The following is a 12,615-nucleotide window of genomic DNA, read 5'->3' as shown; positions in this document are numbered from 1 at the left end:
CAACCAAACAAATGAGGTTTAAAATAAAAAGATGAGTTTTCAAACAAAAAGATGAATTAGGCACCAAAACGATTTACGTTCTACATGTACCAAAAAGGACGAATTTTTAACAAAATACAAGAATTTGCAACGAAATAGTTGAATTTTCAATCGAAGAAGATATGTTTTCAAAAAAACATGCGTTGATAAATTTTCAGTTAACAAAATAGTTAAATTTAAAAAAAATAAGAAAAAAACATTAATTCTTTTGTTAATTTTTTTTATTACAAAAGTAGTCTCATTATTTGAAAATTCATCTTTTTGGTTAAAACATCATTCCTTTGGTTGAAAATTCAGCTATTTTGTTGAAAATTCGTTGTTGAACTCTGTATATTGTCAATCTGCTTATATTTGTTAACGTTAGTATTTTCTGAAATTTAGGTTCCATTTAACAATGAATTTACTGTATAATTTCATGCACTAAATTTATTTTACCAAAAATTTTCCTAGAAAATTGTAATATTTGCAATTTCGTTATTGTTAAACTTTATTATGATGTTGGCAGGTTCCTTTCTATTTCGAGATTCATAATTGCTTGCAAAATATATCGATTATTTTAAAAATATCGGTTAAAAATTAAAAAGTCTGAATTGAAAGTTTTTCAAACTATTAAATAATCTTCTTCTTTGTTCCTTATGACGCCATTAAATGTTAGTGTTAAGAAAAAAATAAATCTTAAAGGATTTTATACCCATTTTCTTAAAAGTTCGGGAAACAACGCAAAATAACGCAAGATAGAAAAAAGGATCAAGAGAAATTTTTCTATAACTTTTTTAGAGAAATAATTATGTTCCTTCGACTCTTTTCTTATCGTATGTCGTATTGGGGGAAAAAAGCTTAAATTTTCGTTTTTCAGTCCAAAAGTGGTTTCTTCCATTCAAGGCGCGGACACAGGACAAATTGTCATGGAATTTACTATTTACATTAGGACGATGCTAGAAAAAATAAATAAAACGAAAGAAACAATGGTGGGGTTTCTGTGTAAATTTACTTTCAATATTTACAGAAACTCTGTAGGCCTTTTGTTGCTTTTGAGCTTCTTTGAAATTTTCCAACGGATTTTGCAAGATGACGACAAAAATGTTCTCATAAATAAAAAGGAATTTTCAATAAATCTTGACCTTAGCCGGAAATAATCTAATAGGCTATTAAAAGATATTACTAATCTGTATGTGCTGATTTAAAAGATATATAAATATATAAATATGATTTCCGGTTCGAATTTGTGTTTCCGGTCAATTCCCGGTTTTATTTTAATTTCCTAGGGTTTTCCGGTTAGCAGACCCCCTGTAATAATTTGGCGTAGTTTTTTCTTCTCGTATAGCTCAAAAAGAAAACAATAAAAACTAACAATAAGTCGTCATATAAATGAAAAATAAATCTGACCGTTTCTTCATTTGTTCCTTGCATTATTGCTGCAGTTGGACATCATCTATTTCCTACTTTCTCCCTTAAATTTATTTTAAGGAGAATCATATTTTAATGTGAGAACTACATCCATCAGCATCATTTTAACGCTGAATGTTACTCAATACTAGAGTGGAAAGTTACCAACCACACTGAAACATTCAGCTACTGAATCTGAAAAGGATCATGAAAAATATCGAAAAATAAAAAGTTGTGTTATTATTCGTATTGCTAAATAAAGAATTACTTCTTATTATATTCTAGTCGACCTTGAAATATAATAATGAATCGGATATTTAAATTAATTGTTTAAAGATTGAAAACAACATAAATTCTAAAGTAATATAATTATTCAAAATTTCACTCGTAAAATGCACATTCTCAGGAATAAATATTTGTCTTTTTTCAAACTTATGAAACATAAATAATTTATAGTGATTTTTTTGTTTTTATAATATATAGTTTATAGTTAAGTCTTTTAAAACTTTGTTAAGTTTTTTAACATAACTATATATTCTGAGAAAGGTGTAGCAGCTTGAAAAATTAAAATTGTTCTGTGTATCCCAGTATCATTTCTGAGAACTCAACAGAAATTTAATATTATAAACGTAAGCTGTAATATTCTGCGGAGCTTTTATAAATAGTAATACGAAGATAATACATTCAATGTTTCTTGTTACGGAAAAACGATTTTTTCTTTTACATTGTAATGTAAGCAAACTAAATTAAAACTGAAAAATTTAATTGTTGTTTAATTAATAAAAAAAAGATTCACTCATGTTTTCAGAGAATGGGATTTTTTTATAGATTGTAATTGCATTATTTTTATAATAAAAAGTAAAACAGGGGAATATAGCTGAATTTCACTTCCATTTAATGCGCACCCAAATCAGGGGAAACCCACAAATTACGTAAGACAAATGTAAAATTAATCAATTTGCAATTTAAATGTTGAATTTTTAACTTAAAAAGATTAGTTTTTGACAAAAAATTTAAGAATTAAGTTTTTAGTTAGAGCAATTAATATTCGACCAACTTAAAAAATGAATGCTTAAAAAAATAAATTTCAAATTAAAACGGGAAATTAAAAAAAAAAGAGGTGAGTTTTCCTCCAAGAAAGACTAGTTTATAACAAAACGAATGAAATTTGAACTAAAAAGGTAAATTTTCAGGAAATAAACAAACTAATTTTCAAACGAAGAAATAAGTTGGTCACGAAGAAGATTAATATTCTACCACAAAAGGTACACTTTTAACAACAACAAAAAACTAATTTTCAACGAAATACTTGAATTTTTGATTGAAGAAAATACATTTTAAACCAAAAATTAAATCCTTAAATGTCCAGTTAAAAAAAATTAATTTTCAGCCAAAAAAAAATAATTTTCAACAAAATTGTTAAATTTGGAATATAAACGGTGTTTGAACTAAAATCGTCAATTATCAATCAAATAAATGAATTTTTAACAAAAAAGATGAAGTTTCAACTAATAAAATTACCTTTCTACTAAAGACGAATTCTCAAAAAAGTAGATGAATTTTCATCAAAATTAAATAAATGTTCAACTTAAAATAGAATACTTAAATTTTCAGTTCAAAAATAATTTTCAACCAAGAAGATTTATTAATATCTATAAAAAAAGATCAATCTTCGACAAAAAATTCAATCGTTAAATTTTCAGTTTAAAATATGAATTTTTAATTTACAAAAAAAAAACGATTTTTCAACCAAACAAATGAGTTTTCAAACAAAAAGATGAATTAGTCACCAAGAAGATTTACGTTCTACATGTACCAAAAAGGACAAAATTTTAACAAAATACAAGAATTTGCAACCAAATAGTTGAATTTTCAACCTAAGAAGATAACTTTTCAAACAAACATGCAACAATATATTTTCGGTTAACAAAATAGTTACATTTTGAAAAAAGGACAAAAAACAAACACTTATGTTAAATTTTTTTTAGTACAAAACTAATTTCACTAGTTAAAAATTTATCTTTTTTGTTAAAACATAATTCCTTTGCCTTAAAATGTAGCTATTTTGTTGAAAATTCGTTTTTTAAGTGAAAAAATTTTTTTTCTCCTAATAATGAACTATTAAATTGGTGCTTGATTTATTTATTTCTAATTGAAAATATGTTTTCAATTAGAAAATTAATTTTTTTGTGGAAAACTAGTCTTTCTTGGTTAGAAAGTCAACTCTTTTGTTGATAATCCCTCTTTTTAGGCAAAAAATATTTTTTCGTAGAAATATCACGCATTACAGTTTTTGTTGAGAACTTGTAATTTTCTTATGTTTGTTTCACTGTTCACGAAGAAGTTGAAATATCAACCATTACAATTTTTTTTTTATAATTTTTATTTTATTTTTTTATGTTGATTCACTTTTAACTAAGAAGTTGATTTTTCAACCAAAAGGGATGAATTTTCAACAAAAAATGTAATCGTAGATATGGCAATACAAAATTTTGTTTAATTTTTAACCTAAAACAGTAAATTTAACCAAAAAGACGAATTGTTAACAAAATAGTTTGATTTTAAACAAAAATATATTAATTTTCCAAAAATGATGCAATTTTTTCCAAAATTGTTGAATTTTAAAACCGAGGACGAATTTTTAATCAAAAAGACTTACTGTTTACCAAAATTGTTGAATTTTCAACTAAATAATAAAATTCCCTTTCTTGGATTTTCAGATTTTCCCTGAGTTTTCCTGACCAGTTTTAAATTTCCTGATAATTCCTGACTTTCCGGAATTTCATGAACTGTAGCAATCGTGCAATAAATTTGCTTAAAGTAATTAGCTAACGATTTAAAATCTATTTGTAAATTCTTACTAATTAACATTTAGAGAAAAGTTAAAAGGCATTTTAATGCTTTTCACTTATGATTGCAGAAGTTTGAGAAACGTAAATTTGAAATGGTCCTATTTTAAATATTTCAATTTGAAAGCAGTCGTTTTGCACAATTTTTATTCAAAATTCTTGTTAAGGCTTCTAATTTAAATATAATTAGGGAATGTTCCAGAATTATAATTTAGAAATATTGCTAAAATTGTAATGCTCTAAATTGAGAATCGGTTAATGTGTAAATTACTAATATGAAACTACTCAACTTACAATGTTATTGAGCTAAAAACTACAAATTAAATTTTTATTTAAAATTAAATTTTTTAACGTTTCATGTTTGAATAATAAACTTCAAGACAAATTTGTCCACTGCAAAATTACGAAATTTGAAGATATTCAAATAAAAATATTCAATTTTTTACGCTCTGTATTAATAGTAATGGCACGACTGAAAAATTCCGAAAAATAAAATTTCCGACATTGTAAAATTCATAAATCAATAAATTCCGAATTGGAAAACCTCCGAATAATAAAATTCCCGAAAAGTTTGTATTATTAGCGAATAATAAAATTCCCGACATTTTATAATATTACAGATTTGGAAAATTTCCGAGTTGAAAAAATTTAATTGGTTATTTATAAAAAACTTCGCTTATTGTATTTTTAATGAATCAATGATAAAAAAAAAATTGTAATGGTTAAAGTCGGTAATTCTCTAGTTCAGAAATTTAATAATTCGTCAATTCTCTGTCGGGAATTGTCCAATTAGCTAATATTATAAACTGTTAGTACATTTGATTATTCGGAAATTGTATAGTGCCAGGAATGTTATTTTGCGGGATCTTCAACTGCCTCTTAGTAATTATAAACCTGAAATTACCTAAAATAATATTCACACACAAGTTCTACACAGTATAGATTTTCGCGGGATGAATATTATATTACCGAATCAAACTCGAAATTGATGTCAGACAATATTCCTAAAAGATGTCATGGTCTTCAATCGTCAAATTCTAGAATCTAGATTGGAAGATAAAGTCGCCTCAGATTACAAGCTTTTTTCAACCTAAAAATACCTGGAAAGGCTAAACGTGTAAACAAGATACGTATTCTCCCTTTTTTCTATACAAAAACATCGAAATTTTGATATTTGTCTACTATTCTAAAAGTTCATAACACTATTCTCTAAATTCAGTCTTATTTTATATTAGAAATTAAAATAAATATTCTAACGGATATAGAGTGGAACATCTTTCGCGATTTATTCGCTGAATTTTCCCCTACCAGGTGGTCCTGGCAGGGACCTCGAGTATTGATTTTTATACATATAAGCGAGTTACCCCCATTTATGACGCTGAAACCCTTTTAAAACCTCGAAAATAATATTGCAGCCAGAATAAAAAAAGAATTGAAGACTATTCCATGGAGTTCTTAATTTCTGAATTTCTAAAACCGAATTCTGTGTGCATCTATTAATTTTTTTATTACGAAATTTGGTTAAAATCTGCTATACATTATCGATGGCGGTCAGAAATATAGAAAAGGAAATTTAGAAAAAAATTCTTAACTAATAATGGCGAAAGAGCAAGGTTATAATTTCGCGACCCTTTCCCTAAATATATAATTTTTAACATAGTTTATTATAAGAAATAACATGAAAAATCTTATTATCAATACTTTCTATCAGACAGATTTGACAAAAACTGCAAGAAATATAGATAATATAATCGAACATTGTTGCATTTCCGAGAATTTTACAAAGACCTCGTGGTCCTCGTGTTATTTTTTCTAGGACGCTTACTGCGTCACATAGTAAAATCCCGACCAAAACCACCATTTATCTCATAATATCGCTTCCCATATTAAAAAACACCTAAAACCTCCTTCAAGGTACATTATTTTCATTCCTATTAAAAATAATAATCTAAATATTGTTAATTTGTCATGTTTCTGAACAGACATAATCCTATAAGCTCATTTCAAACTTGACTTATTTTGCACTGAAAATCAAAAACATAATTTGTAGGTAAATAATAAACATATTTTACCATTTCCTGCCTGAATTAATCGAGAAAATATTTCCTAAAACAGGAAATCAGCTATTATTCCGATATCTGAAAGTTGTTGCTGCGTCCCTGTTGTCGTTGCCGGTTACCACCACTTCCTCCCACTTTTCACTGCGTGGATGCGCAGGGATGCTAAATAGGTTTCTGCGCCGCGTTGCTTGGCTCATGTGGATGTGGGACCCGTACAGCCAGCGAGCCGCGAGGGCCATCATTGTGTAAAAAGACCTCAACAAGAAAGGATATAGTTCGCGCTGAGGGTCCGGATGCGCAGTTCTTCCCTTAAGGATTCGTCCTACTGTGATAATAAGAAGACTGTGTCAAGGTAAGTAACCTTTTCCGCGAATTTCCGTTTTTTTTTTGTTCCATTTTTGTCACGTATCGCTGATAAATATTTTTCGAATGACCCAACGGAATCCGGGTCAACGCGTCCCTTCGTATTTCCGCATTTCCTCTCTCCGTAACAATAAATTCTTTTTTGTTTGCGGTTTTTTAATTATTTGTAGAGCCAGTGCGGGTTTCTCGATCATTTTTTTGCGGCGAATCAATATGCGTTGGTTTTTAAGCTTTTTCAACAGTCTACTCGCCATCTTGTCCCGCAAGCCCACAAGTCGGCCATTGTCGACTTCGTGTTCAACTCGCGGTCCAGCAACTGTATGTTTTGAAAATCGATTTTCGGATTTCAAGTAGATGTTCGCGATGATTTTTCTTGAAATACGGGTCTAGCGAATTCAGTGTAATCATATGACTTCATGGTCCGGCTATATAGGGTATTATTTCAGAATTACGTGCGAGCGTCGAATGAAATAGAAAGTGCGGAATTATAAAAGTTGAGGTTCTTTTTTTTCCTCGTCTTTTTTGAAAGTATTTTTTCATTGTATGAAGGATTATGCGTATCAGGTTCGAGGATTAAATTTCGGGTTGGGCGGTTTCCCATGATTATGGCGGTCGCGCCTCGTCCTTTCCGAGAATCGCGAGTGCGCATGTCCGCGGTGGTCTTTTTATTCTCTTGTGTCTCGGGAAGCCTGCGCTGTGGTCGTGGTCGGGAAGACGGGTTTTGCGCTGCGCCATTGTTGAAAAAGGAAGCGCTCAATGCGCTCGCTGAGCAGACTCTCCCAAAGCTTGATACTTTTCACCGACCGTAGCTGTGATATTAGACTTTTTTTGTACCCAAAGCTAGGTAAGTGTGCTTCTCATTCATTATCGTTCGGAAATTAATGAATTTTCGCGGAATTACTGGTTCTGTTAATTTTCAAAAATCCAGCCGCGAAACGAAATGCCGAATCTTACCGAATTATATTTTGGCCTTTTTTGTTTTTAAATATCGGTTTGCTGTTTTTTATCATTGAAAATTTCCGAAAAGCGCTGTTTTTTGGAGACACGCTTAAAACGTATAACATTTTCTGATTATTTGCGTGTCGTAAGGCCATTTTGTACGCGAGGGACTCGATTGTCGGCCATATTGGGATTTCGCTTCGTCTAGATTGTTCCACAGGCGGCGTTCAACAAACTCCATACAGAACGGTTTAAATCTTTTTGTTTGTTTTTGTTTTACAATATTACGAGTCTCGTGGAAGTTGATGCAATTGGCACGGGAGATAATATAGATTATGCAATGTTGCGAGACGAGCCCTACGAACATTTGCGAATTACGACCACTTTGTTACACATGCGCCTTTCCCCTTGTCGGCCGATCAATACCGGCTCGTCGCGCATGTGACGCCAGGAATTGATTTTAGTTTTATTCGGCCCTATGCGCCATTATGGGAGTGGAATGATGTTTCCATGGCGCTTCCTGCTAATCAATAACTCTCTCAGAACTGCGCGTTATAGCCTTTTTGATTTTTAAAAATCATTTTACTTATTTTTTTTTTTTATAAGTAAAGCCCAGTCAACTTTATTTATTCAACAATAATTTAAAAATATTATAAAATCTTTTATCATGCCATGGAAACATACTTCGGAACGCTTTGGCCTTACCCAATATTTTTTAAATTGGAATATGATGTTTATTGTGATGATTATTTATGCCAACGTGACATTTGTGATTATTTTTGCCCATTTGTTGTGTCTAATTGTTTTATACCCGTTTTATTAATTTAATATTTTTTATATTTAAACCTTTGCAAATAGCAGTCTTATCAACGGTTTCAATTTTATTAAAAAAATTTTTTACTACTTTGCTAGGATTTTCGGACAAAGAATTCTGATTACAATTTCAGTCGTTTGATAGCTTCAAAAGTTTTCTAATTTATTTTTGTTGAAACTTTTTCGACTCCATTTACAATATAAAAATTCTAATTTTATATTTCAGCCATTCCGATTTTTTTGAGTAAATTTCCAATAGGAAACTAAAGATTTAGAATCGTAGCCTCATTTTAATTTTGTTTTATAAATCTAGGAATGAGTAAACTTTTTGAATCATCATTTTTTAAAAGGTTTTTTTTAGCGTTTGTATATTGACGAAGAATAACGTTTTGGAACTAGTACATTCTTATGACATGAAATTAGTTTATCCTCTGTCGTTTTATTACAATATTTTAAATAATCTGTTAGACTGAATGACATTATTTGACACGTTATAATGTTGAACTCTGTATTTCCAATATGTAAGTTCCATTTAAAAATGTATTTACTGTATGATTTCATGTACTAAATTTATTTTAGCAAAAAATTTCCTTGAACATAGTAATCTTTGCAATTTTGTTACCGTTTTTTTATTTTCCTAATTGCTTGCAAAATTCCATAAGTTCGATTGTACAATTTTTCTGCTCCTGTTTAAATGTCCTTGGTTTTTCGAATTTTGCTTTGATATTAAATGGCTGAATTTGGTAATATTATTATCTCCAGTAAAATATTTTCTTAGACTTGTATTCTCCTGACTCCGCCAAATCTGGTCCCTCGTGCATTTTTTGCCGGTAAAATAGCAGATGCAGGCGTTCGTTCGTGGCATGCGCTATTTTATTGATCTGAAATGTACGCAGCTTCGACAGAGTCAAATAGCGCGCGTGCAATTCCATGAAAATAGACCCTGGTAAAATGATCGCTCAAATGAAAGCCTCGTGAAATTCAATAACAATTTTCAAGCTTATTCGTTTTTCTATGTTCCTAAAATTCTGTTCAATGATGGTTCTAACTCGTTCGACCGTTAACTATTGCATTTAAAACTTCAAATGAAGTTCAGGGGTTTGAACAGAAAGTTCTTGCAAACTGAATTTAAGTTTGTCATATTTTTTTCGAAGGAAATTACTTCTTTAAAAAATCAAAGGTTTTTCTTATTTTTAGAAATTTTATAAACTTTACAAAAGAATGCAGTGTTATATCTTTGACATGGGTCCAATTTTGTAATCAATTTCAAAGGTTATTTTGACTTGGTACACGAAATTTGATGAAAAATGTAAAGTACGTAATCATAGGCTATGTCAATTATATTCAAATGTGTACTCGTTTTTGTTCTGAAGTAATTCGGATTTTGAACATCAAATTTAATAGTAGTAAAATGTTAATTTTTTCCCATTTTTGAATGTTGAAAAATTAATAATAGAACAAATGTTTAAAAAGTAGATCAAAATTTGTTATCTTGAACTTGTTTGGAAATAAGGTGCACTGCAATGGCAGCTCTAAAAAGGCAGAAAAGTGACTTTCCAAAATCTAAAACTCTGGTAAAAAATTAGTTACTAACTTTAGTGATAGAATTTTAATTGTAATAACAATTTACGTAACGTTTTTCCTGATAAGGCAGTTTTGTTTTAAATTGTGCATAAATTTAACTTCCCTAAAGTGACAATGTATACACTATTGTAATATGTAAATATTTATGAATTGTATCGAGTTGTGTACATTTCCAAGTTTCCTCACTAAATTTTTTTTTCAATTAGAAACGTTTTGATTTAATAATTAACTCTTGAGAAATTTAATACTCCAACGCGAATGGGATTTTCTATTTTTCCTAGTTTCCTTCCAATTTGTTTCTCTTAACATTAAACGGAAAAACAACCCTCGATCAACATTTAAAAGTTGATCAAAGGGTTTATTTCCCAAGTTTATATAAAAAATTTAAAAGTTAAAATTTCACTAAGGCTTTATCCCATCGCTTTTGAAGGTAATTCTTTACGGATGAGTAATTTACGGAATAAAAATGCTTTTGATCAAACATGTGAAGAGGAGTTAACAAAAAAGGGGCTGGGCCGTAACTTCGATCGAGCAGAGACCCGGGTGAGGTCAAAGCTTGGTGCGTTCCTGGGCTCAGGGCAGCGAGACGGTTGCGCATCAGCAGCGCGCATCCTTGGTGGAAACGCATGCGCAACATTTGCGCGTCCTCCCGTCTCCCGCATCATCCCCACTGCTTCGACCATTCCCGTTAGAACACGCACAAAGGGAAAGGCCACACCGTCCCAACCGACGCGCTTGCATCACAGCCATTTTGGAAGCTTCGGCGGTTGGAAGCGGAGCTTTTTCACTGCTCGTCCGTGAACTCGGATCAAGACTATAACGCGAAGTCGTCAAAAACGCGTTTAATAATACGAAGTTGTTTATAAAAGCGGTCGTTCATCAACACGGGGGCTCAATGTTCGCGTTAACGATAATAAGAAGGTAGCATCGCCAACAACGCCTTTTTTCTGTTTCCGCTCCAGCCTGACAAGATAACGAGAATTCAGCAGAATGGAGGACGATCAACAGTTCTGCCTAAGGTGGAACAACCACCAAACGACCTTAATACAAAATTTCGACACGTTACTAGAATCCGGTACCCTAGTGGATTGCACCTTGGCGGCGGAGGGGAAGTACCTAAAGGCTCACAAAGTGGTCCTCTCCGCGTGCAGTCCTTACTTTGAGGTGAGTTGTCACATTTTTTATATCTAATAATCTATTTCTTCCAGCTTTGAAGGCAGTTTTTCCTCGTGTCGGTCATACCGGCGAAATGAAAACGAGGCCACCGGCTTTTTTTATCGTTCCGGTATTCACTGACCTCAATTTTGTATTCTTGCTTTCCTGATCATTTTTGAGATACTAACTCGAGAAATGCATGCTAGAGAAAGGAAGCTTCTTAACGTTACAAGAAAAAAAAAACGTTTTTTAGGTTTCTTTGTTCCCTTGGTTTTCCCGAGTTGGATCAATACCAAATAGAGAACACAGGCCAATGCGGTAACAAGATGGCGGCTCATCTTGTTCGCCGTTTGGGCGGAGGCAGTCGTGCTTTGATAGAGTCTGTCCGGCGGAAGGGGAGGGGTAGAAGCCTGAACCCCCCTCCAGAGTTCTCCTGATCAATACAGGGAAAGCAAGATGGCCGGTTTCCAGGGCAGAGGTGCCCTGGGATTTTAGCTGTATGGCTTGGGGGAGGCAAAGGGGGGAACTTGCCGCCGCCTCACCCATACTTCATTCTCTCTATTCATTGAAGCATACTAAGGACTCTTGTTCTTGCTTTCTTTTTTGTTAATCTCGTCAGGAGGCCAGGAACCTATTTTCTCTTCGAGATTTTCTGAATGGGGTCTCCCTATTGTTCAAATCCTGCAGAGACTGGTTTTATTTCACGGTTGTAATTATTTTTTCATATAGGGAATGAAGTTCATGGGCCGTATGAAAAATGAAATTTTGAATGAGTGGATATAAAAAGATTTTAGGGATACGATTTTGTTTGCCTCTAAAATCTTTTTCTTGTTCCAACTTTACATCCTAGGTTTAGAATTAATGATTTTATCTGCAAGCTTGTGTCTATAATTAAAATTTTGTATAAATATTTTTTTTTTATCTTGTCGAAGTTTTCAATTAATTAATTTCAATAAGCGGTCCGCTATGTTTCAATAAATTTTTATACTTTTTAAAATATTTTGTTTTTGTGTTTGCAGTAATTTTCAATTATGGTTTGAAGTATTTTATGTATTTTATATGCGTCTTAAATTTAATGTTTTAGTTAAAAGGTCACAATTGAAGTTTATTATTTTTAATTAAAAGTTCTTTATTCTTTTTTTTCCGTTCTCTAAAATAGTTTTAATAAATAAAACTTAAAACAAGTTTTAAAAATATCTTGATTTCTAATTTTCAAAATTTTATGTTTATAAATAGCATTTGAATTAATAATCTCCAAACAAAAATAGGGTTTGATTTTTTGTACTTTAATATTGAAACGTTTGCCAGCGTCTAATGGTGGTTAGCTTTTTTTGCTCTCCCCCTTCGCTTCGTTGGCAGATCATACTTAGTATTCTGTCCTCCTGTAAGACTCTTATCTCGTAACCTTACAGATCGGAAACTGTACG

General features: G+C 31.4%; 1 protein-coding gene across 2 annotated transcripts in view; it reads left to right on the top strand.

Annotated features, from left to right (window-relative positions):
* Positions 1-6,547: 6,547 nt before the first annotated feature.
* LOC117167161 (zinc finger protein Xfin-like) overlaps positions 6,548-12,615 on the top strand; it is a 52,742-nt gene continuing 46,674 nt past the window's right edge. Inside the window, exons 1-2 of one of the 2 annotated variants that reach the window (XM_033351886.1) lie at positions 6,548-6,686; positions 10,996-11,197. In XM_033351886.1, the coding sequence (XP_033207777.1) occupies positions 11,024-11,197 (174 nt within the window). In that variant the 5' untranslated portion in view covers positions 6,548-6,686; positions 10,996-11,023. Of the gene's footprint in view, positions 6,687-7,337; positions 7,542-10,995; positions 11,198-12,615 lie in introns of those variants that run through there. The other variant, XM_033351887.1, reaches the window with a different exon arrangement.

The sequence above is a fragment of the Belonocnema kinseyi genome, chromosome 2 (genome assembly GCF_010883055.1).
Source record: "Belonocnema kinseyi isolate 2016_QV_RU_SX_M_011 chromosome 2, B_treatae_v1, whole genome shotgun sequence".
NCBI classification, from domain to species: domain Eukaryota; kingdom Metazoa; phylum Arthropoda; class Insecta; order Hymenoptera; family Cynipidae; genus Belonocnema; species Belonocnema kinseyi.
The sequence above is the reverse complement of the archived record's forward strand: the minus strand, read 5'-3'. Positions and strand labels throughout refer to the sequence as shown.